We start from the raw sequence: 26485 nt of genomic DNA on the forward strand, positions 1-26485 counted from the left end.
CATTAACCGATTACGGCCGTCGTAGGCACTCCTGCGGTTTTCCACTGTCACCATGTAAGTAAACCTGGGGGAGAAAGTGCGAACGGTCTTTGGCTGGAACCCACGACCGCCAGAACATTTGCACGGCGCTCTTACCTACTGAGCTAACCGGGCGACTGGTTTTTACCAACCAACTACAGTTTCCAACTTCGCCTGTGACAAATTATTGGCATTTTTGCTGTAGTACTTATTGCCATTGCCATGCTCACAACTTGGTGTTATAATACAGGAGACAAGAATGAAGAAAATTTATGTAAAGCACAGAATACACACTAACTTTATTTTTTGCCAAGGATGCAGTTGTTCGGGTATATGCCAATAGCTGCAAATATAATATAATATGCATGCTCATAAATGTATAAAGTCGCTATAATAAACGACGCATCCAAGCATCATTGTTGTAGTAAAACAACGAGATTACGAGGCAATCGACATAAGCAGGAAGCACTCCATATGGACGGCGCATTTCCTGATTAATGTTTGTTATCATACAGGAAGAACTTTATATTGGGTGCGCGTTCTCCAATAATTAACAAGGAAGATGTAATAATATAAGATTCGTTATCAAGTTATTCCTACTCCCAAGTAAAACTTTCTATAAACCCATCTAAGAAATTACAAGAGATGATACAAATATTACTGGACGTATTCCCCTTCACCATTTAAAGAAATTATTCATAATCAAATAGTTCACATATTGGTGTATCTGTTTCTCATCACAATACACAAAGGGCCGTGTAGGACTAATATACAATAATTTACTTATTGATTATGAAATATGTTGTCATATTGACACAAAATCTTGATGGTACTGCATTATATATTATGACGTCATATGCTAAAATGTTTCCGGTCTTTAAACAGACAGGTCAATATGGCGTTTTTGAAGTGATTTTTCCAGCGTTATTATGACATCATGTGATAAAAAGACAGGTCAATATTGCGTTTTATTGTGTCTACGAAAAATGTGTTCCGTTCAAATATAGACAGTGTATTCATAGATTATGAGCAAATGCCAAACTATAATAATATAATATATGCACTTGTGATCAGTTGATGAAGTATATTGTTATAATGTATCTATATTACTGCAAATTCTTCAGTTTTTTTGTATAAAAAACAAAACAAAAAATGCTTGAAGTGGTTTATGTTATGAAAGAAGTGAACTATGAATTGTTATTGAAAAGGAACGCTATTTCGTTCATTACCAGAAAGACATTGCTATACAAACTACATTACCAGAAATACATTGCTATACAAACTTCATTACCAGAAAGACATTGCTATACAAACTACATTATCAGAAAGACATTGCTATACAAACTACATTACCAGAAAGACATTGCTATACAAACTACATTACCAGAAAGACATTGCTTTACAAACTACATTACCAGAAAGACATTGCTATACAAACTACATTACCAGAAAGACATTGCTATACAAACTACATTACCAGAAAGACATTGCTTTACAAACTACATTACCAGAAAGACATTGCTTTACAAACTACATTACCAGAAAGACATTGCTATATACATTGCCGCGAAATTGACATCGACTGTGGAGAAATATCGACCCTCAAAATATTGAGCCATCCGATCGAATTTTATATGAACATATAGTTAATAAAAATTGGTATTTTTAATCCGGTTTGAGCCAACGAAAATATCGAGCAATGCGATATCGAGCCAACGATTTTCGACTCTACAAAATATATTACCAAAAAGACGTTAATATTGCTGTACAAAATATGTTTTACTTTACGGTCATATCAATGCGTAATACCTCCCTCAAGAAAACCCAGACACAATTTTGTACTAGATGGGACATATCTTTTAAAACAATCAAATATTTCATTATATTTATAAACACTTTTGAAATTTATTGATTTGAGAACCTATTCAACATAAATTATGACTTTCTTTCAGTTGTAGCGGATCCGTGGTATTGAGGTTACACACTTGAATGAAAATCCAGGGGTCTCAGGTTCGATTCCCCGCCGCACCACTGAAACAAAAACTACTCGTCTTTCGGAAGGTACGGTAAAAAGAAACCGGGTAGCTCGTATCAGGGTTACATTCTGTCTGTGCACTATGCTCTATAAACTTAAAATGACTAACAATCTTATCGGAGCACTCACCGAATGGGCCTTGCCCAAGTGCGAGCAGGCGCGTAGCTGACTGTACGCAAATACTCAGATGCGTAATGAAATTTTGACCGGTCGAAGTTTTTGTCGAACCAAAAAAAACTCGAACTTATTATATAACCGAATGGGTAGGGGTTAATATACTCCAAGGCATCGATCTGCACAATCCAACATTTGCCCTAGCTACGCGCCTGGCGAGTATAAATAAGCTCACACACCCATCCAGTTGAAAGTTTGTAAGCATAGCATGTTCAATATTCAATTCATTTTTTATGAAATATCTTAATTTACATTTTCAATTTTTTATATTTAATAAAACCAATCGCACACATATCCAGCCCCTTCACGTGGGACATACTACACACACGGTCGATTTGAGTTGGATTCGCCCTTTGCATTGGGCGTCTTTCGATTTGTGTATTTTTTTACACACATTCGTTAAAGCCTTTAAAATGTGTGTTTTTACATGTACTTTTGACACGCTTTTTCAAGATTACAGCTTCAAGTGAGTGGTACAATCAATAAAACAGCATATGCGCCTTACTACAAATTATGGCCCTCAATCGACTTAGATAATTTGGTTTTAGTTTGAGGACTAATTGGGGGTTTAACACAGATCTTAAATACCGTTAATGCACTTCCTACTTTACACATTTGTTTACGCCTATCACACAATTAGGTTACACAGCTACATAATTAACAAACATACAAATTATGGTCAGTGATTGACTTTTTTCTGACCTTATTTTATATGACTTTTTGTTTTGATTGTTTTTGACAGACACATACCATATCATTAATACTTTCTATTTTTAGGACAAAGCGGTGTATAGTCGAGCGCGTTGTCCACGTAAAGCTCTTGTTCTATTAAAACTTGGTAAGACGTATAGTCGACGATAAATAGCAGAAAACTTGCAATAGAAAAGAAAGAACACATTTTGTTAATAATTTTCTTCTGCAAATTTAGTTTAATTAAGACTAGAGTCAAGTTTCACGAAAACCTTAGACGAGATTATAAGTATAAATCATTTGTTTCAGGTACGGATAGAAAAATCCGTCCCGGGGGCACGGAAGTAAGCCAGTAACGAGGCTTGCCATGTTACTGGCCACGCAGTGTGCCCGAGGTTCGGGTTTCCGATCAAAGCCGGAAAAATATGATTGATATCTTTTTCGCATATCTACAATTATCAAATAGTGGAAAAATTGCCGTAGAAAACGCACTTGTTGTACATACTATATATATTTCATTGCGCTTAGTTGATAAACCATACAATATAAGAAACAAGACTCATTTTGATGCAAAACATCAAAGACGTCGCGAATGGTGTTAAAACATGACTAAAAGTAGCAGACGCAGTTTAGTAGCATACCATCACTTTCCGTGATACCGGGTGTATCCAATGGCCCGCTATTTACATCCTCGACAACCCAGTATATAAAAGGTTATAATACACTGGGATGTCGAGGATGGCTATTTATTGAAGGTATGATTATCGGATAAAGATATCTATTTGCAGTGTTTGTATAACAATAAGATTATCTAAGCGTCATAAAAAAACCTATATATATTTTTTTTAACCGAACTGTTTACCTTGACACATGTTAATTATGTCAAAGTCATAGTAGATTATTGTAGACATTGTTACGGGGCATATCGATACCGGGATTATATTACCCGGTACCTACTGTGGCGAAAACCCCGGTATCAACATAATCCGGTACCATAAACTGCCATACCTGCTTTTCTCAATATCAATACAATGTACCGGGTTTAAGCACTACCCCGGAAGTATCTTAACTGAATTTCATGCGATTTGATTGGCTGACGGGTTATCGTGTGAGGCTACATCAATGCACTTGTTGCGTTACGTACAGTTCCTACATTTTATCATTGATTCTGTTATATGTATTGAATTGTCCTTGACTTGAAGTTGACCATTTTATCTAAAATCAGATTATTTTAAGTAAGCAAACATCCTCAGAAACTTTTTTATGAGTTTTGATGAATCAGGTCTTAAGGTTCATAAACGAAGCTGTACAAAAACGTAGCCATCGAATTAAATACCCATCAATTGTGCCCAGAGGCTTGTAAAAACGATTTAAAACATACGTTTTTGAGGGGGTTCTTGATGTTTATAGTTTTATTGCACAATAATTATTTGGCTGGTCCGTTTTGATCACGTGATCCTCCATGGTACAACATTGAGACCTATCTTAAACTGACTCCACGCGACGTCAATAAGAAGTGGCGCGTTGTTGCGCGTAACACATTTTACATGGGGGTGTAAGACGGGTTTTCCAGCACTGGTCACATGACCGGAAACACGCGTCCGGTATGCAAGAACATATGTTTCCACCTTAAATCCAATAATCCGATTCGGCAGCAAAATAACTGACCAATCAGGTTGGGAATGAGCAAAACTGTTTTCTCAAGACCCCGATTGCGTTAAACCGAAAGTCGTTAAACTATGATTTCAGTTGCTTCCTGTCTAGTGATAGTACTTAATTAATGGGTGATGCTATATAGCATGAACTATGATCGTTTTATTATGTGCATGTGTTTTACTCAACACCTGTTATTTTTTGCATAGTAATGCATAATGTTATGTAATATGACGTCAGTGTTTGTGCACCTCTGTTTCACATCATGTATCTCATTGTATAGCTAACCGGAAAAAGCGGGCCCGACCAGACCTTATGTTGTTTGCAAACAACGGCGAATTTCAGGAGGTACGTTCAAGGAAATAGGATTTTAAACGCAAAAATAATGAAATCGTCATTTATACATAAAAGAAAACAACAGTTTATTTCTATTTCATGTTCAAATTATATTACAACGTATGAAAATGAGCTGATTTTGGACCAAATACGAATTGTTCATAGTCTATTCATCCAAATATGGAATGAATTATTCAGGTTTCGTAAGGAGCATTGCAATTCCCGCAGCTATTCCCGCTACTGCCGCCAATATACAGAGTGCGAACCCGGCGTGCAGACTGTAGCCTAACTGCACGAGAAGTTTGATTGCAGGTGTGGTGGCGTATATGATTGGACCGATCAGCATGAAAATACCTGAAACAAAAGAAAGGAAACATATAACGTCATCTAATTAAACGAAAGAAGACCATATTTATGATGAATGAGATTTATGATTTTTTCAAATACATGTAGCTAAAACGCGAATGTTAAAAGTTACTGTTGAACTCAAAAAAGCTAATTTTGAATGCCACGAGTCCGCAAACGAGCAATTCGTTTTATTTGGTAAAAGAGCGTAACCGAAACATAAAATATTGGTTGAGCAATTGATTGATTACGTATATTATATTTGCAGAGAAATGCCCATAATATATATGGACATGGGATAAATGATAACACCAGCCGTAGAGTGAGTGGGCACAAAATAAATCAAATGTTTAAACCTCCTGAAATCGCGAGTCCAGCGGCGACTTTTGTGAGCATTTGGTTGCTCTTCATCATAAACCTCTGTAAGAGATAGGAGACTGAAGCCCCAACCATCAACAGCAGTCCAAGAATCACCATGGCTCGAATTGCCTGCATCCGTCCAGCTGCGGAAGAGCGTATGTCACATATAATTCAGTTAAAGCTTTTAAATTATATGCATTTGATAAAAGAACTGAAACAGCAGATACTGATCGAGCAATTTGTTATTATTTTATCCACAATTATGACTTTGCAGGAATCCTTTTTATTTTGTTATTTGTTATGAATCTCCGTCTCGAGACTGCCAAGTTTAAAAAGATAGTAAATAATAATCTCACTCCATTATCAACACGATTTCATTTGCGCAATCCTTTTCTTTTAATTTATATTGAAGTGTTATGGCATAAAGGCCTGAATATACTTGTACGTCTTTACTTATAGACGTTTGATTTTCATCTCTATTGTCTATTCACATTTCATTTACCAATGTTCTTGTATATATGTTCAGATTCAATATCCCTGTTAATCATTTTTATGTATATGTATGTATACGGCTAGATCAAGCATACGGTTAACTTGATCGATTATTAACCAAACATGAAATAACTTTAAAATTGATATGAAAACAATATTGAGTCTGTTGGGAGAAGTTTTGTTTTGTTTAAGATGCCTGACATATTGTAATGTTAAAATAGTAACAATAAAACAGAACTTTAAATTCTTAAATGTCATTGATGAACGCGAGGGAAACAATTTCAAATCGGTTTCGTCTATCGGAACATATCACAAAGCAACTTAAAAATCACCAAATTCGTTACCAAGAATAATCTGCACGTTTTCTACAACAATTGAAGTTTATTTATTATAACTGATTAATTATACCAAGATCTGTCTTTTTCAGTTTATAACTATTAACAGTTATCTTTTATCCCACTTCTCTGTGAAAAATGTTTACACACACATATAGCTATTTTACATACATATACATGATTATTTTTTTTGATAATAAGTTAGCATTTCAATAAAAATAATGGGTTTTTTCGTGTATGATAGCATTATATTTTACCTCGCGCACACTAGAAGTAAGTATTTCACTTTTAGCGCTTCCTAGCCACTTATAGATATAACTAACCCTTATCTACTTATTTGTCTTTCGAATACACGACTAATATAATCAATTTATATATAATATTACCATGATGAAATTAACAAAACGTAAATGTCGGTACGTGTATATTTATTTGATATTTATTTGATATATTCTAAATAATGCCTTCGCACTTTTGTGATTGTTATATAATTATAACTCACTTACGTAAAGCTTTTGCATAATCAAAAATATGTAAAAAAAAAACTTCTTACAAACTTCGGTAGCCGCATAACATGTTGACTGCGCACAAGATGTCCAAAGGCCAGAATGAGCCGATATCCCGCCAATGGAAGTATTCAACCAGTAAGGTATAGCAAGGCCGACGATGTCCAACAGAGCTGACGCACCGGCTAGAGCAAGACTAACAAGTGTCAAAATATCCATTTTAAATTTATAAATTCATGCAAGTGTTGGTCTTGCTCAAGAAGCTCTGCTGCAAGTGTGATAAAAGTCGGTCCCTAACGCCGCTTTTAGTCGTTCCGCAAATCAAAATGAGTCGTTTAGATAAAACATGGGCAAAACCCAGTACAAGGAGCATAGACTCAAGCTCATACTTGATTTCAGAACAAGTTAATACACAACATTTCACAAGCTTTCGTCAACTGTAGGCGGAAGGTAAATCACTAGAAGTAGAAAAACTCCTGTAGATTTCGTAGAACGACACAAGGTCAACGTCGTATACTCTGAAATCAACTTAAGGATGGGTGTTTCTAAAATACTGTCAAAGGCAATCAAATTTATTTCAACTAAAGGGTCATATGGCGTTTTAATAGATACAGAAAGAGCAAATAGGAGATTTCGACCATGATGGGCAGGGCACACCTGATTTTATCATGTCTGGTTAAACTATTGAAACTTGCTCACTGTGAATTTATTTGGCAGAGTTGATATTGTTATATATCCTAAAGTTAACTATTCTCATCTTATAGTTTTAACGGTGGGTGATAGGGAGGCTGTCGTTGGCTATGAAATCATAGACGACAGAAGAAAATCAACGAATTCCACTCCATTAGATCGAAAATCATACGGCATCCAATTTTATAGAACTGGTTAAGCCTTTGGTTTGATTAACGTTAGCCAAAAAAAAATATTGAATGGTTAATATGTATAATAAATAATATTAATCAACAAAATCGTTTTATTTTGTAAACTAGACTAATGATAACTTGTGGACAACTCATTCCCTGCCTTTTTTTTTTTATCGAAAACGACATTGGATGTATACTGGTACATCAGTAGAAGCAGTTCGTAAAATTTTGAATGTTATCATTGAGTAAATGTAGTAATTAAGCTTTTATCTGTATATCTAAGTTTACATTGATTGCCAGTGAAGTGTATTATTGCAAACGAAATTAAGATTCCCAAGTGTTAATTCCCTACGTTTAACTGTTAGATTGAAATTTTTATGCGATCTTCTTGCAGCGTGTTAAAGTGTACCGATTTCTGACATTGCACACCGTCCATTTACATCCGAGGTTGTTTTCGATAAAAATGGCCGAGGAGTTCCGCATGGTGGACAATTTATACAAGTTTATACAATTGCATGAAGGTATCTTTGCCAATTGTATAAAACCGGTATGGTCATAGATGTTTTAAAAATGTGTATTATAGTCTATATTTGCCCAGTACTAATAGCTAACCAATCAAATCGTTTTTATGAGTCAACTAGCAATATAAAACATATAGACAACCTATCAAAGTTGTATTTATTTTGGAAATGAGATAAAATTTAAAAACAAAAATGCATAAGAATTGGATTTAAGGGAAAGACGATAATGTATGACGAAAATCGCCAAGCAACGAATTTTTAAACTGGCATAATACAGTCTGACAGGCGCGTATTAGCTGGGTCCTAGAATAGGCATATCAGAATATATGCCGTGATTAATATGGAACATCGCCTCTCCACCGACAACTTGGACGTGCAGACAGTGGCAAACTAATATGTTATTAATATGGAGCATCGCCTATCCACCGACAGCTTGGACGTGCAGACAGTGGCAAACTAATATGTTATTAATATGGAGCATCGCCTCTCCATCGACAACTTGGATTTGAGACAGTGACAAACAAGTATGTTATTAATATGGAACATCGTCTCTCCACCGACAACTTGGACTAAGAGACATTGACAAACTAGTATATTATTAATATGGAACATCGCCTCTCCATCGACAACTTGGATTTGAGACAGTATTGATATGGAACATCGCCTCTCCATCGACAACTTGGATTTGAGACAGTGACAAACTAGTATGTTATTGATATGGAACATAGCCCCTCCACCGACAACTTTGACAATGGTAAATTAGTATGTTATAAATATTGAGCATCGCCTGTCCACCAACAACTTGGACTTAGAAACAGTGGCCAACTGGTATGTTATTAATATGGAACATCGCCTCTCCACAGACAACTTGGACTTGTAGCATGACCTCAAGGAAGGGGTCTTTGGTCCTACATTCAATTGTTACCAAATCAGTGGCTCCAATGTCAACTTCCTTCATACACGCCTGAGCCAATGAATGCGGTGAAAACAGTGACTTCTGACAATTAAAGCTAGTTTTGGTCGATTACTTTATTGAACCTCTTGTCAATTAATATAATGAAAGCCTGATACCACATGCACAGGTAAGGGAATCGCAAAACAATAAGAGAGGTGGCGAAAAGGTTTTTATCACAATCAACCTCGGATGTATATGGACGGTTTGCAATCTCAGAAATCGTTACAATTTAAGTCCGCTGCAAGTAGATCGAGTAGTAATTTAATTTAGCAGTTAAACTGAATGATTTAATTCTTGTGAATCTTAATTATGTTTGCAATAATTCACTTCACTGACAATCATTTTAAACTTAGATCAACAAATACAAGCTAAAACACTACACAATTATAGATTTTCATTGGTTGAGATTTTGATTGGCTATTTTGTCGCGTTAATGAAATTAGGGAAAATTATCACGATGTTATTTTATTCGATCTTTGTGTGTCGTGACAATCAGTAGACTCCAAATAATTCAAATTAAGAAAAAAAACTATACATTTGGCGTTGTTTTTATTCTCCTTAATCTTTAATATTTAGCTGAGGACAATTAAATTTCATAAACAATTTTAAAACTCAACTGCAACTTTAGCATATACATGTATCTAAATATTCAAGTACATGTCATCTTACACAACATCTCTACTATTTCACATGCGCAACGTTTGTTTTCTTTCTTAAATATTTCATAAAAAATAGACCCACTCAACTATAAAAAGATATTGATATAAGTGGCTATAAATCTTTCACATTTCTATATTTGAAAAACGCATGCCAATGGAATGAAAAATGGATTGTTTCCATCCTTTAAAACCTATCATAATACTGTTGTCACTGGTTCACTTATATGTTACTAGCTTAGGGCTTCACAGTAATCTTCAACTTTCTATCCTTAAAGGTCTAAACTTGCAATAAAGGAATTCGTACGGCTGTGCTTGTGATAACGGGCGTCCACTACTCATAATTTCAGTTACCCAGCTTGTTAAAACTGATAAAGATTTGAAGTGTACGTGCCATAATTACTATATGGTAATAACACAATAAAAACAAGAGCTGTCGTAAGACAGCGCGCTCGACTACGCCGCTTTGACTCAGAAGTGAATATAATAACGATGTCATATGTGCCTGTCAAAAGCAATAAATATCAAATTAAAATGTGAACAAGAACCGCGATGTGACAAAAACGGGTTTTAAATGATTGGCGGACGAGATTCAGTTTCAAATGCTTTCTTCTATTTTTAGTAACAGTGACCTTGACCCTAAGGGCCCCAAACCCCATGGACTCTTCCAACATCAAGTTTGGTCACATTATGTTAACCATAACTAAAGTTATTCAGTAACAAACAGTAATCTATTTTTAGTAACAGTGATTTTGATCCTAGGGGGGCAAAGGACAATCCAATGAAAGCTCTGCATAAACTTGTCCCATTTACCAAGTTTGGTCAAACTATGTCAACCCTTACTTGAGTTATTCAGTACAAACCTTATTTCTATTTTAACAACAATGACCTTGACCCAGACCATAACTCCCGGGGCTCAAAACACAATTTCGGGAATGGTCTCTATAAACTCTTCCTATATACCAAGTTTGGTCAGAATATGTAGACCCTTACTTAGGTTATTCAATACCAACCCCTTTTCCATTAATAGAAACTTTGACCTTGATCCTAGGAGCCTTAAACGCATTCTCATAAAAGGTCTCCATAAACTCTTTATGTCAAACCTAGAATTATGCGATACATAAGGTGACTTTGACGCCCCCCCCCCCCCCCCCCCCCGACACCAGCCCGCCCGACCCATGACGCAAGTCATTCAAATAACTTGTTTTCCCTTTATGAAAATGTGGTTAAAAATATAACAAGAGGGCCATGATGGCCTAAAACGCTCAACATAGCAAAGGGCCATCACTCTGTGATAAAGCATTAATAAAAATGTTGCAAAATAAACATATTTTAATTGATGACGATGCCTTGTTTTATATTTGTAAAGGGTCGTGCAACGAAGCTACCTGTTTCATTGAATTTGGCCTGGTAGTTTCAGAGATTTTTCTTTAAGCAAAACAGTAAGTTGACCATTTTTTTATTGTTGTTGTTGATCAATCTCAATGCCTTGTTGTATTATTGTAGAGGGTCATGCAATGAAGCTTCCTGTCAAGTTTAATTGATTTGGAGTGGTAGTTTCAGAGGAGATGGGTTTTTTTTTAAGCAAAACAGAAAGTTGGCCGGATTGTTGTTGTTATTGATCAATCGCGACCCCTTGTTGTATCTTTGTAGAAGGTTACCCAAGGAAGCTTCCTGTAAAGTTTCATTGAATTTGGACCGGTAGTTTTAGAGGAGATGTGTTTGTTTTTTTATGCAAAACAGGAAGTTTGCCATTTTGTTGATGTTGTTGATCAATCGTGACCCCTTGTTGTATTTTCGTAAAGGGTCACCCAAGAAGGCTTCCTGTAAAGTTTAATTGCATTTGGAGTGGTAGTTTCAGAGGAGATGTTGTTTTAAAGCAAAACAGGAAGTTGGCCATTTTGTTGATGTTGTTGTTGTTGTTGATCAGTCGTGATCCCTTGTTGTATTTTTGTAGAGGTTCACCCAAGGAAGCTTCCTGTAAAGTTTCATTAAATTTGGAGTGAAAGTTCCAGAGAATATGTTTTTTTAAAGCAAAACAGGAAGTCAGCCATTTTGTTGTTGTTGCTGTTGTTGTTGATCAATTGTGACCCCTTGTTATATTTTTGTTGAGGGTCACCCAAGAAAGCTTCCTGTAACGTTTCAGTGAATTTGGACTGGTAGTTTCAGATGAGATGTTTTTTTAAGCAAAACAGGAAGTTGGCAATATTGTTGTTGTTATTGTTTATCAATCGTGACCCCTTGTTGTATTTTTGTAGACGGTAACCCAAACAATCTTCCTGTAAATTTTAATTAAATTTGGAGTGGTAGTTTCAGAGGAGATGTTTTTTTAAGCAAAACAGGAAGTTTGCCATTTTGTTGTTGTTGTTGTTGATCAATTGTGACCCCTTCTTGTATTTTTGTAGAGGGTCACCCAAGGAAGCTTCCTGTAAAGTTTCATTGAATTTAGAGTGTTAGTTTCAGAGATGTTTTTTAAAGCAAATCAGGAAGTCAGCCATTTTGTTGTTGTTGATCAAATGTGAGGGTCACCCAAGGAAGTTTCCTGTAAAGTTTCATTGATTTTGGACAGGTAGTTTTAGAGGAGATGCTTTTTAAAGTGAAACAGGAAGTCGGCCATTTTGTTGTTGTTAATCAATCGTAACCCCTTGTTGTATTTTTGTAGAGGGGCACCCAAGGAAGATTCCTGTGAAGTTTCATTGAATTTGGCCACGTAGTTTCAGATGAGATGTTTTTTAAGCAATTGTTGACGGACAGATGGACGGACGGACTGACTGACGGGGGGACGACGAACAAAGACCGATCTCAACAGCTCACCTTAAGCACTACATGCTCTGGTGAGCTAAAAATGTGCCCGTCAAAAGAAATTAAAAAAAACCCAACAATCAAGGGTCATTTGTATTTAGGGTTAAAATGGAGTTATGTGACCTTATTGTAAGATGGTCGTCATTAGTTGTGCGAAGTATTAAGTGCATTGAATGAAGGGCATATAAGTTGTTTTTATTTATAATAATCCCAGCTTGCCCTAAAACTTTAACCTGCCCTATAACTTTGACCTAGGTCAATCAAGAGCCATTACTTGTATTAAGGATAATATGGAGTATGTAACCTCATTGTGTGATGGTCCTGAAAAATTGTGTAAAGTATTAAGTGTATTGGATGATGGGTATAGAAGTTTTTTTTATAAATATCCCAACCTGCCCTAAAAAATTAATTCCATAGTCAATCAGGGGCCATAAATTGTATAAAGAATAATATGGAGTTATCTAACATTATGTTATGGCCCTGAACAACTGTGTGGAGTATTAAATGAATTGAATGAAGGGTATTGAAGTAATAAGTGAAAATTCCAACTTGCCCTAAAACTTTAATCTAAGTTCCTATGCCAATCAGGAGCCATAATTTGTATTAAGGATAATATGGAGTAATGTAACCTCATTATGTGATGGTCCTAAACGACTGTGTAAAGTATTGAGTCAATTAAATGAAGGGTAAGTAGTAATTAATAAATATCATATCATGTGTATATCATATGTTGTCCTCGACTGCAAGGACGGATGGCGGGACAGACTTTAGATCAATACCATACCACCGGACGGGCAGTACTATAAAACATGTATGTCTCGTCCCTAAACAATACAGGCATGTCTCGGCGTACGAACGGGCAGTACCTTAATACATGTATGTCTCGGCGTATGGACGGGCAGTACCATAACACCTCTGCGTCTCCGCGTACGGACGGGCAGTACCATAGTACATGCATGTCTCGGCGTACAGACGGGCAGTACCATAATGCATATGTCTCATCGTACGGACGGGCAATACCATAATATATCTATTTCTCACACCTCAGATAAGTACATACAAAAATTTGACCATGCTAGAAAATCTAATCTTGCTCACGGGCAAAGATAAAACAAGTACCCCTATGGAACTCATTTTAATGGTCATCACATTGTACTTACCTCCCTTGTTGAAGACTGTCGTCTGTAGCATCATAGAGACCTTGTCTTGTGGCAATATTTAGAAAGCTAATTAATTATTTCTCGCTTCAAATGTTACCATAAATAAGTTTCCATGCTTCTTTCAGGAAATAATGCTGCATTCTCCTCAGAACTATTTAAAGACCGATTTGACTATTAACATAATCTGAATTACTGCGCGCATATCCATGACAACCACGAATTATCACATATCCATACGCATTGTTTTCACTACCGCACAAAAAGAGTTCCAGCAAATGATAATACGCATGGCTCGTCATGCTTAAAAGGTAGGGACTTGATCAATTAAAGACAAGAAGTAAGTATAGTAGGGTCATTTACCTACTTCTTGAAGCTAAACTTATTATGTTCTGTGACAGAGACAAGTTATTTTGAGACAATTGGTTGAAAATAAGTTAGTTACGTGCTTTTCAAAACACCATCCTATGTACGAGGGCCTTCACATATCAACCTTTACTATATAATAATAGTAAATATTGGAAAAAAAATTTAGTGGAATTTTTGGTTGATATTTAAGTTTTTATGATAATTGATCATGTTCCAATCATTTTTGGTCTTGAAAATTATTTTTTTAATATTTTTTTTTAGAGGGGGGTGGCCATGGGGTGAGTCCTGTCAACGTAACTGCTGCCTGTGGTAGAATTTATTCCTTATGCCTGATTGGCTAGTCGATGTTATCACGTGATATACCAAGTTAGGTATATAACTTAAATATTCCAACAGATAATGGGTAAGCATTCATAGCACAGTGGATACGACACTGGGCTGCAATTTTGGCGACACCCGTTCGAACCCAGTCTCCGACTCAATTTTTATACATTTTGGTATTTCTTTTTACAATTATGATATCAAAGAGTAAAACATTTTATTAAATATTTGTCCTGAGATTTGTTACAGAAAAACTTTTTTTGGTGCCAATCTGGTGTACAGTCCCTTTAAACTGCAATTTTACAAACAGTATAAGCCTCAAAAGAGTAGCAATACCACTAGCGGGGGGGGGGGGGGATACGCATAAAAATACCATTTTGAACTAGAATTTGTTAAAATTTTCATGGGGGAGTTCCCCTAAACACCCTCCATCCCAAGCACTTTAAGCCAAATAAATTTCAGTTCTGAGGGAGGACGGAGGACGCAACTTCATAGGTTATGCCCCTAAGATACACCCCTTAAACATCAAGTACTGGATCTGTCCCTGGTTACAAGTACTTCTTTATACCATGGAGTCCTTGCAATACTGGGAAACTACTGCATCAAACTTATCTTACAAATAATCCAAGGAACTACTTCTTCTGAAGATAATGTAGGGATTGTGGGGGTTTCCAACAAATATTATAAAAAATCTGAAACTAAAGTAAGTGAAAGCACGAGTCATCTACTGACTATGACAAATGTGCATACATTATTTGAGGACATAATTATCACTTTGTCATTCAAAAGTTGTTGGGGTGAGAAACTGAAATATGTGACACAGCTTTGAGGGTTAATTTACATTTTACCGACGGTTCCAAGGCGGTACCTGACAATCCTTGATAAACATACCTAATTTTTTTATATATGGTATGTATGCACTGTGCTGCTTGTGGAGTTTTGTGCTGTTCTTCCATGTTTCTTGTTTGTGATTTTATGTTCCATGTCTTCAGCGTTTACCCAGTGCCATTAAACCGGATTTATTTTAAAAAAAATTTTGCTACTGAGCTTGTTTCTGTAGCTTTTCGCATAAATATTGACGGTGACAAAATAAGATTATGTTCAGTATTGGTACTAAAATTAAATGACAACCCAATATTTGCTAAATGATAACAGGTAAATTCACTATACATAAGATCAAAGTAGATAACACTGAAGTCTTCATGCCACGTTTGACAGTACTCTCTAAACCAGCAGAGAGAATGTCTCCACAATCCAAGCTGTAGATGGCTGTTATATATTCTCCTGTCCTCAAAGCTGCAGTGCCTTCATAGTCAATAAGTAATAAGATGTCCTTCAAATGACAGTGTGTGTGAAGTTAGCCAGTCAATAGACATGTTCATTCATGGAAAAGAATGACACTCCTAAATTTCATGTTTTTGGTTAAAGCAAATCACTTGTAGTTTCTGGGTCAAGGACCCTTCCCTCATTGCTCTCCATTTTAAGCTAATAACTTTTTCGGTTACAGTCCTTAAAGTCCTTTAAATAATCAACATTGCAAAATCATTTCAGATAAGTTTAATATCTAGACAGCATAATATCCTCTCATTAGATATTTTATCTTCAAATAAACATTGGATGTATCGTATAAATAATACAATATCCTACTTAAAATTCCTGGATGTGATTAAATTGCGATTGATGTCTCCAAACATTTTCCCCCACCATTTTTACAGATGCATAGCCAGGTTAATTGTAAGTTGTGTCAGGTCTATTAGATGTGTCAGTCTATTAGATGTGTCAGTCTGAAAAAATGTGTCAGTCTGTAAGATGTGTAAGTCTGTAAAGATGTGTCAGTCTGTAAGATGTGTCAGTCTGTAAAAATGTGTCAGTCTGTAAGATGTGTCAGTCTGTAAGATGGTCTGTAAAGATGTGTCAGTCTGTAAAAATGTGTCAGTCTGTAAGATGTGTCAGTCTGTAAGATGTGTCAGTCTGTTGGATGTGTCAGTCTGTAAGATGTGTCAGTCTGAAAAAATGTGTCAGTCTGTAAAGATGTGTCAGTCAGTCTGTAAGATGTGTCAATCTGTTGGATGTGTCAGTCTGTAAAGATGTGTCAGTCTGAAAAAATGTGTCAGTCTGTAAGATGTGTCAGTGTGTAAGATGTGTCAGTCTGTTGGATGTGTCAGTCAGTAAAGATGTGTCAGTCTGAAAAAATGTGTCAGTCTGTTAGATGTGTCAGTCTGTTAGATGTGTCAGTCTGTAAAGATGTGTCAGTCAGTCTGTAAGATGTGTCAGTCTGTTGGATGTGTCAGTCTGTAAAGATGTGTCAGTCTGAAAAAATGTGTCAGTCTGTAAGGATGTGTCAGTCTGTAAGATGTGTCAGTCTGTTGGATGTGTCAGTCTGTAAAGATGTGTCAGTCTGAAAAAATGTGTCAGTCTGTAAGATGTGTCAGTCTGTAAAGATGTGTCAGGTCTATTAGATGTGTCAGTCTGTTGGATGTGTGAGTCTGTAAAGATGTGTCAGTCTGTAAAGATGTGTGAGTCTGTAAGATGTGTCAGTCTGTAAGATGTGTCAGTCTGTAAAGATGTGTCAGTCTGTTAGATGTGTCAGTCTGTAAGATGTGTCAGTCTGTAAGATGTGTCAGTCTGTAAGATGTGTCAGTCTGTAAAGAAGTGTCAATCTGTTAGAAGTGTCAGTCTGTTAGATGTGTCAGTCTGTAAGATGTGTCAGTCTGTAAGATGTGTCAGTCTGTAAAGAAGTGTCAATCTGTTAGAAGTGTCAGTCTGTAAGATGTGTCAGTCTGTTGGATGTGTCAGTCTGTAAAGATGTGTCAGTCTGTAAGATGTGTCAGTCTGTAAAGATGTGTCAGTGTGTTAGATGTGTCAGTCTGTGAGTTGTGTCAGTCTATTAGATGTATCAATTTCAGCCTGCTGTGTCAGATGATTAGATCTATCAGATTAGTCTGTCTGTTAGATGTGTTAGAAAGGTATGTGTCTGACTGTAAGATGTGTCAGTCAGGTAGTTGAGTTAGATAATTAGATGTGCCATATCATAAGATGTGTCAATCTGTTATATGTGTGATACTGTTAGATGTGTCAGACAGTTATAAGTGCCAGCCAGTTATATGAGTCAGATGGTTAGATGTGTCAGACTGCTAGATGTGTCAGACTGCTAGATGTGTCAGACTGCTTGATGTGTCAGACTGCTAGATGTGTCAAACTGCTATATGTGTCAGTCTGTAAGATGTGTCAGACTGTTATATGTGTCTGACTGTTATATGTGTCAGACAGTCATATGTGTCAGACAGTTACATTATCAGACAGTCATATGTGTCAGACTATTATATGTGTCAGACAGTTATGTGTCAAACTCTTAGATGTCTCAGACTGATAGATGTGTCAGACAGTTATATGTGTCAGACAGAAAGATGTGTCAGACAGTTTTCATGTCAGACAGTCATATGTGTTAGACAGTTATATGTGTCAGTCTGTTAGATGTGTCAGACAATTAGATGTGTCAGACAGGTATGTGTCAGACAGTTATATGTGTCAATCTGTTAGATGTGTCAGACAGCTATATGTGTCAATCTGTTAGATGCGTCAATCTGCATGGTGTCAGACAGTCATATGTGTTAGACAGTTATATGTGTCAGTCTGTTAGATGTGTCAGACAATTAGATGTGTCAGACAGGTATGTGTCAGACAGTTATATGTGTCAATCTGTTAGATGTGTCAGACAGCTATATGTGTCAATCTGTTAGATGTGTCAATCTGCATGGTGGCTACCCTGATAAAATTTTGTTCCTAAAACTTGTCAAAAGTATTTTTTGGAATTCTTATAGAAAGTGCAGGCAATCTGTACTGACTCAATGGAGATGAAGAACACTGGAGTTGTACTGGATGAAATCAGACCATTGTCATTACTAGTTCACAGATCTTCCTTGCATAACAAGAAACCATTTGTCATTTGACAACATCTGTAACACATTCCAAAGCTTCTGCTCTCTCGTTAGAGAATTCTTTCTCCCACTCTCAGATGACACAGTGCTTGTACAGCAGCATGCGGGCGTAGTCTGGGGAGCCACTGTTCTGGTAAATGAGAGCAAGATTGTACGCGACCTCCTTCGTCAGGTCAAACATACCCTGTAAATACAAATATATTTTGTATCATGTTATATGAGGACTAATGTTACAAATCACAAATATCTAACAAGTACAGACCTTTAACTTGCAAACATTAAATGTCAATGCTATGCATAATACCATGTAATATAATGATTGGAGAATATTTCTTTACTTACCCCTCTCTCCCCAGTGCTTGGTGGGAGTTCCAGGGCTTTCTGGTAGTAATGAATAGCAGCATAGACCACGTCTGAACAAATATACATAGTAATAATTGCTATCCATACATAGTATATCTGCAAGTAGTTTAACAACACATACAAGCAACACGTAAGCTTTATAAAAGTGAAAAAGAAATCTTTATTCTACACTTTTTTTGTCAGCAAAAAAGAATTACTCATTAAATAAAAACGATTATAATCTGTAATCAACATTAAATTGCAACCACAGACCTACAGTATATATCTCAGCCCTATAGTGGATATCACGGCCCTAAAGTATATATCATATTCCTACAGTATATATCATGGCCCTACAGTATATATCACGGCCCTACAGTATATATCACAGCCCTACAGTATATATCAGGGCCCTACAGTATATATCACAGTCCTACAGTATATATCATGGCCCTACAGTATATATCACGGCCCTACCGTAGATATCACAGCCTTACAGTATATATCAGGGCCCTACAGTATATATCACAGTCCTACAGTATATATCATGGCCCTACAGTATATATCACGGCCCTACAGTATATATCACAGCCCTACAGTATATATCAGGGTCCTACAGTATATATCACAGTCCTACAGTATATATCAGGGCCCTACAGTATATATCACGGCCCTACAGTATATATCACAGCCCTACAGTATATATCAGGGTCCTACAGTATATATCACGGCCCTACCGTAGATATCACAGCCTTACAGTATATATAAGGGCCCTACAGTATAAATCACAGCCCTACAGTATATATCATGGCCCTACAGTATATATCACGGCCCTACAGTATATATCACAGCCTTACAGTATATATATAAGGGCCCTACAGTATATATCACAGCCCTACAGTATATATCATGGCCCTACAGTATATATCACGGCCCTACAGTATATATCACAGCCCTACAGTATATATCAGGGTCCTACAGTATATATCACAGTCCTACAGTATATATCAGGGCCCTACAGTATATATCACAGCCCTACAGTATATATCACCGCCCTACAATATATATCACAGCCATACAATATATATCAGGGTCCTACAGTATATATATCACAGCCCTACAGTATATATCACAGCCCTACAGTATATATCACAGCCCTACAGTATATATCAGGGTCCTACAGTATATATCACTGCCATACAGTATATATCACGGCCCTACAGTATATATCACAGTCCTACAGTATATATCATGGCCCTACAGTATATATCACTGCCATACAGTATATATCAGGGTCCTACAGTATATATCATGGCCCTACAGTATATATCATGGCCCTACAGTATATATCACAGCCCTACAGTATATATCAGGGTCCTACAGTATATATCACAGCCCTACAGTATATATCAGGGTCCTACAGTATATATCATGGCTCTACAGTATATATCATGGCCCTACAGTATATATCACAGTCCTACAGTATATATCATGGCCCTACAGTATATATCATGGCCCTACAGTATATATCACAGCCCTACAGTATATATCATGGCCCTACAGTATATATCATGGCCCTTCAGTATATATCATGGCCAGACAGTATTTATCACAGTCCTACAGTATATATCAGGGCCCTACAGTATATATCACAGTCCTACAGTATATATCATGGCCCTACAGTATATATCATGGCCCTACAGTATATATCACAGTCCTACAGTATATATCATGGCCCTACAGTATATATCAGGGTCCTACAGTATATATCATGGCCAGACAGTATTTATCACAGTCCTACAGTATATATCAGGGCCCTACAGTATATATCACAGCCCTACAGTATATATCAGGGCCCTACAGTATATATCATGGCCCTACAGTATGTATCACAGCCCTACAGTAGATATCATGGCCCTACAGTTTATATCACGACCTTACAGTATTTATCACAGTCCTTCAGGGTTTATCACAGACATAAGAGTTTAAATCATGGCCCTACAGTTTAAATCACAGCCCCTTGAGTATATATAAAAGGCCTACAGTATATATCACAGCCCTACAGTAATTATTGCCGCCCTACATTATATATCATGGCCCTACAGTAGATATCACAGCCATACAGTATATATCAGGGCCCTACAGTATATATCACAGCCTACAGTACATATCACAGCCCTACAGTATTTATCACCGCCCTACAGTATATATCACAGCTCTTCAGTATATATCACAGCCCTACAGTATATATCACAGCCTTACAGTATATATCATAGCCCTACAGTATATATCACAGTCCTACAGTATATATCACTTGTTGTGCTTGCAAACCGTTTTTTAGTCGCCATCTTCCCACTAATGACTCATGTAAATGTTTGGTTACACTCAACTGATTGCTTGAATAAAATGGATATTCAATAACGTGCATGAGATAGCTCTCCAAGTTACAAATTATTCGGCCGCCATTTTGTTACTTCTTCTGCTGAGTATGAAAGTTACAGGGGCTGTATGAAACATACAGGAAATTACAGGGGGTGTATGGATTATACATGTCAAGCACGTGACTGCTCTAGGCCAATCGGATACTCTCATTCATGTAAGAGGTGAGATATACTACACTATACTACCCTTAACTACAGTATCCAACACATCAGCTCACTACACTGTACACTACACTTCATATCACTACACTTACTACACTTCACATCACTACACTGTACATTACACTTCACATCACATCACTACAACGTACACTACACTTCACATCACTACACTTACTACACTTCACATCACTACACTGTACACTACACTTCACATCACTACACAGTACACTACACTTCACATCACTACACTTACTACACTTCACATCACTACACTGTACACTACACTTCACATCACTACACTGTACACTACACTTTACATCACTACACTGTACACTACACTTCACATCACTAAACTTACTACACTACAATGTACACTACACTTCACATCACTACACTTCACATCACTACACTGTACACTTCACCTCACTACACTGTACACTACACTTCACATCACTACACTGTACACTACACTTCACACCACTACACTGTACACTACACTTCACATCACTACACTTCACATCACTACACTGTACACTACACTTCACATCACTTCACTTACTACACTTCACATCACTACACTGTACACTACACTTCATATCACTACACTGTACACTACACTTCACATCACTACACTTACTACACTTCACATCACTACACTATACACTACACTTCACATCACTACACTTCACATCACTACACTTACTACACTTCACATCACTACACTGTACACTACACTTCACATCACTACACTTCACATCACTACACTGTACACTACACTACACATCACTAAACAGTACACTACACTTCACTACACTACACTACACCTCACTTCACTGTACACTACACTTCACCTCACTACACTGTACACTACACTTCACCTCACCTCACTACGCTGTACACTACACTTCACCTCACTACACTTCACCTCACTACACTTCACCTCACTAAACTGTACACTACACTTCACCTCACTACACTGTACACTACACTTCACATCACTACACTTCACCTCACTACACTGTACACTACACTTCACCTCACTACACTGTACACTACACTTCATCTCACTACGCTGTACACTACACTTCACATCACTACACTGTACATTACACTTCACATCACTACACTGTACACTACACTTCACATCACTACACTGTACACTACACTTCACCTCACTACACTGTACAATACACATCACATCACTACACTGTACACTACACTTCACATCACTACACTTACTACACTTCACATCACTACACTGTACACTACACTACACATCACATCACTACACAGTACACTACACTTCACTACACTGTACACTACACTACACCTCACTTCACTGTACACTACACTTCACCTCACTACACTGTACACTACACTTCACCTCACTACACCTCACCTCACTACGCTGTACACTACACTTCACCTCACTACACTTCACCTCACTACACTGTACACTACACTTCACCTCACTACACTTCACTTCACAGTACACTACACTTCGCCTCACTACACTGTACACTACACTTCACCTCACTACACAGTACACTACACTTCACATCACTACACTGTACACTACACTTCACATCATTACGCCGTACACTACACGTCACCTCACTACACTGTACACTACACTTCACATCATTACACTGTACACTTCACATCACTACACTGTACACTACACTTCACCTCACTACACTGTGCACTACACTTCACATCATTACGCTGTACACTACACTTCACATCATTACGCTGTACACTACACTTCACCTCACTACACTTCACCTCACTACACTGTACACTACACTTCTCCTCACTACAATGTACACTACACTTCTCCTCACTACACTGTACACTACACTTCACATCATTACGCTGTACACTACACTTCACCTCACTACACTATACTTCACCTCACTACACTGTTCACTACACTTCACCTCACAACACTGTACACTACACTTCACCTCACTACACTGTACACTACACTTCACATCATTACGCTGTACACTACACTTCACCTCACTACACTTCACCTCACTACACTGTTCATTACACTTCACCTCACTACACTGTACACTACACTTCTCCTCACTACACTGTACACTACACTTCTCCTCACTACACTGTACACTACACTTCACATCATTACGCTGTACACTACACTTCACCTCACTACACTACACTATACTTCACCTCACTACACTGTTCACTACACTTCACCTCACAACACTGTACATTACACTTCACCTCACTACACTGTACACTTCACCTCACTACACTTCACCTCACTACACTACACTTCACCTCACTACACTGTACACTACACATCACCTCACTACACTTCACCCCACTACACTGTACACTACACTTCACCTCACTACACTGTACACTACACTTCACCTCACTACACTGTACACTACACTTCACCTCACTACACTGTACACTTCACTTCACCTCACTCCACTTCACCCCACTACACTGTACACTACACCTCACCTCACTACACTGTACACTACACTTCTCCTCACTACACTGTACACTACACTTCACTTCACTGTTCACTACACTTCACCTCACTACACTGTACACTACACTTCACCCCACTACACTTCACCTCACTACACTGTACACTTCGCTACCCTACCTTTTACTACAGTATCCTTCACTTCACTTTAGTCTACTATAAGATCCTCCCATTCACTACCCTATACACTTACTGATCTGCTGTAGGGCGCGGCCGAGGTTGTAGTATGTCTCCTGACACTTGCCCCTCAGTTCCAGGTAGTTGTGTAGGAATGCCATGCCCTGGAGCGAGATAACAATATGGGATTGACAAGCATTCAATTGTGACAGTAAATAAATTAGAAATATAATTTATTGAAAATGAATTCTGTTTAATTATCTATCTAATTAACCTTTGGTCATGCATATAAAACAAGAGCTACCATAGGACAGAGATCTCGACTAAAAGCTGCTTTGTCTTAGAAATGAATGCATTAATGAAGTAATATGTGCCTGTCAAAAAAATTAAGAAAAAAAAGTAAAAAAAACATGAGCTGTCGTAGGAGAGCACGCTCAACTATATGCTGCTTTGTTTCAAATATGAATACAATAATGATGTAATTTGTGCCTGCCAAAACAATAAAGAGAAAAGTCAAATTAAATAGACAAAAGAAAACCCGCATTGCAATAAAACAGGATTTTCAATGAACTTCAATCTTTGTTGTGAGATTCTGTTTCAACATTTTGTTGTATTTTTAGTAACACTGACCCTGACCTTAACACTGGAAGTTCTAAATGCAATTCCAAAGAAATCCTCATTAAGCTCTTCCTACAAACCAAGTTTGGTCACAATATGTTGACCCTAATAAAAGTTATTCAGTATCAACCATTTTTCTTATTTTGGTGACAGTGACCTTGACCTTGACCCTAGGGGCAATAAATGCAGGTCCATGTAAGGTCTCCATAAACACTTCCTGTAAAACAAATTTGGCAACAGTATGTGGCCATATATTGTATAAAGGATAACATGGAAATAAGTGTTTTTATTGTGTGATGGCTGTTAACAACTGCGTGAAGAATAAAGCCAATAGAATGAAGAGTGTATAAAGTTGTGAAAATCTCAACTTGCCGTTAAAATTCCTACCATATTATATTATGCATAGGACGCACTTTTTACCCCGGATTATCATCTTAAACATTGCCTGTGACCTTTCTATGCTATTAGGATTTTATCTGTTTTTCACAAGTCCATTTCAGGCCGAAAATGTCGGACCGGAGACGAACGGGGTAATGGTAAGTACTGATACTCAGTGTCCACCGAAGAGAACAACTGAAGTAGGTACAATCACGCAAGTTAACACACGCAGAAATATATTGAATGTTTACATTAAAATGATTTATTGAGAAATAAATTGAAAACAAAACATGAGTGTTTACTTTTTTACAAAAGGGACGCTACTCACAAAAACTCGATGTGAGTCAGCGCTTTAACTGGATTAAGTTATAACGGCAACGGAAAATCGAGATATGAGGTAAATATCAATTAAACATTGTTCACGATTTTAACGTTTCGATATTTTACAAAACATTTTGTTGTATGTTACTGTTTTAAAATAATAATAAAGGAATGTGCATACCGCAAAGTAGCTTTATTGTCACTATCAAATCTTTTCAAATGTGCCAAGGTGTGAAAAACTCACGCTGTCTGTCATTAGAAAAACATCAATAGAACGATCTATTGCGATGGTAATACCATATGGTTGTTTGTTCACACTTTACCACGTGTTTTAATACTAATCTGAGGGTGTTGACATTTTGAGAACATTCAGCATACTATAAGACTTATTTCATTGTTCTTTACGATACACCGTCAGAAGACGATGAAGGCGAATTGAAGAAAAGCGTCATCAGGTTGACGGAATAAAACTGTATTATTATCTGTGCTACTGTTACTTTTCTTGCATATCTAATGTATAAATTTACTTGAAATAAACAACGAAGTACATATCAGTTTGCTATAAAATTATTATCGCATGGTTTATAATGACCTTTGCCATTTCCACGATCCCAAAAAATAAATCGTCAAAACAAATATGGCGGATACTGGACTTACTGAAATACGCTAAATTACCGATATACGACGATAATTATCGAAATATACAAGACAGTTATCGAAATATGCCTTATATACATTTTTTTTATTGTTTTTACCTTTATATATGTTATAAATACTTAACGAACCTAAATTTTTCGGCTCCGGTTTTGACAGGGGCCATAATTTGTATTTAGGAAAATATGGAGTTATGTAAACTAATTTTATGATAGCTGACGTCATGTGTGAGGTATGAATTGAATTGAATGAAGGGTATAGGTGTTACTAGTGTAAATCCCAACTTGCCCTTTAACTTTAACCTGAAACAATGTGCCTCAAAACTTTAATCTATATTCCAAAGACAATCAGGGGTCATCATTGGTATTAAGGATGATATGGAGTTATGGAACCTAATTT

General features: G+C 36.9%; 2 protein-coding genes across 2 annotated transcripts in view; both read right to left on the reverse strand.

The window, feature by feature from the left end:
* Positions 1–5022: 5022 nt before the first annotated feature.
* Positions 5023–7234, reverse strand: LOC128215500 (lens fiber membrane intrinsic protein-like). Its single transcript, XM_052922183.1, has 3 exons — positions 6992–7234; positions 5608–5754; positions 5023–5260 (listed from the first exon to the last, which is right to left on the reverse strand). Exons 1-3 carry the CDS (start codon positions 7161–7163, stop codon positions 5097–5099), a joined length of 483 nt encoding a protein of 160 aa, XP_052778143.1. The 5' UTR covers positions 7164–7234; the 3' UTR covers positions 5023–5096.
* Positions 7235–15725: 8491 nt separating this feature from the next.
* Positions 15726–26485, reverse strand: part of LOC128214093 (general transcription factor 3C polypeptide 3-like) — a 47852-nt gene continuing 37092 nt past the window's right edge. Inside the window, exons 24-26 of the mRNA XM_052920345.1 lie at positions 24192–24279; positions 18869–18939; positions 15726–18710 (exon numbers count right to left, since the gene is read on the reverse strand). Of these exons, the coding sequence (XP_052776305.1) occupies positions 18600–18710; positions 18869–18939; positions 24192–24279 (270 nt within the window). The 3' untranslated portion in view covers positions 15726–18599. The remainder of the gene's footprint in view (positions 18711–18868; positions 18940–24191; positions 24280–26485) is intronic.

The sequence above is a fragment of the Mya arenaria genome, chromosome 13, assembly GCF_026914265.1.
Source record: "Mya arenaria isolate MELC-2E11 chromosome 13, ASM2691426v1".
NCBI lineage: Eukaryota > Metazoa > Mollusca > Bivalvia > Myida > Myidae > Mya > Mya arenaria.

Coding starts and splice junctions, on each gene's coding strand:
- LOC128215500 (XM_052922183.1), bottom strand. CDS start 7,163: ATGGATATTTTGACACTTGTTAGTCTTGCTCTAGCCGGTGCGTCAGCT. Junction 5,755..6,991: donor TTATGCGGCTACCGAAGTTT/GTAAGAAGTTTT, acceptor GCTCTTCCGCAG/CTGGACGGATGCAGGCAATT. Junction 5,261..5,607: donor TGGACTCGCGATTTCAGGAG/GTTTAAACATTT, acceptor CTTTTGTTTCAG/GTATTTTCATGCTGATCGGT.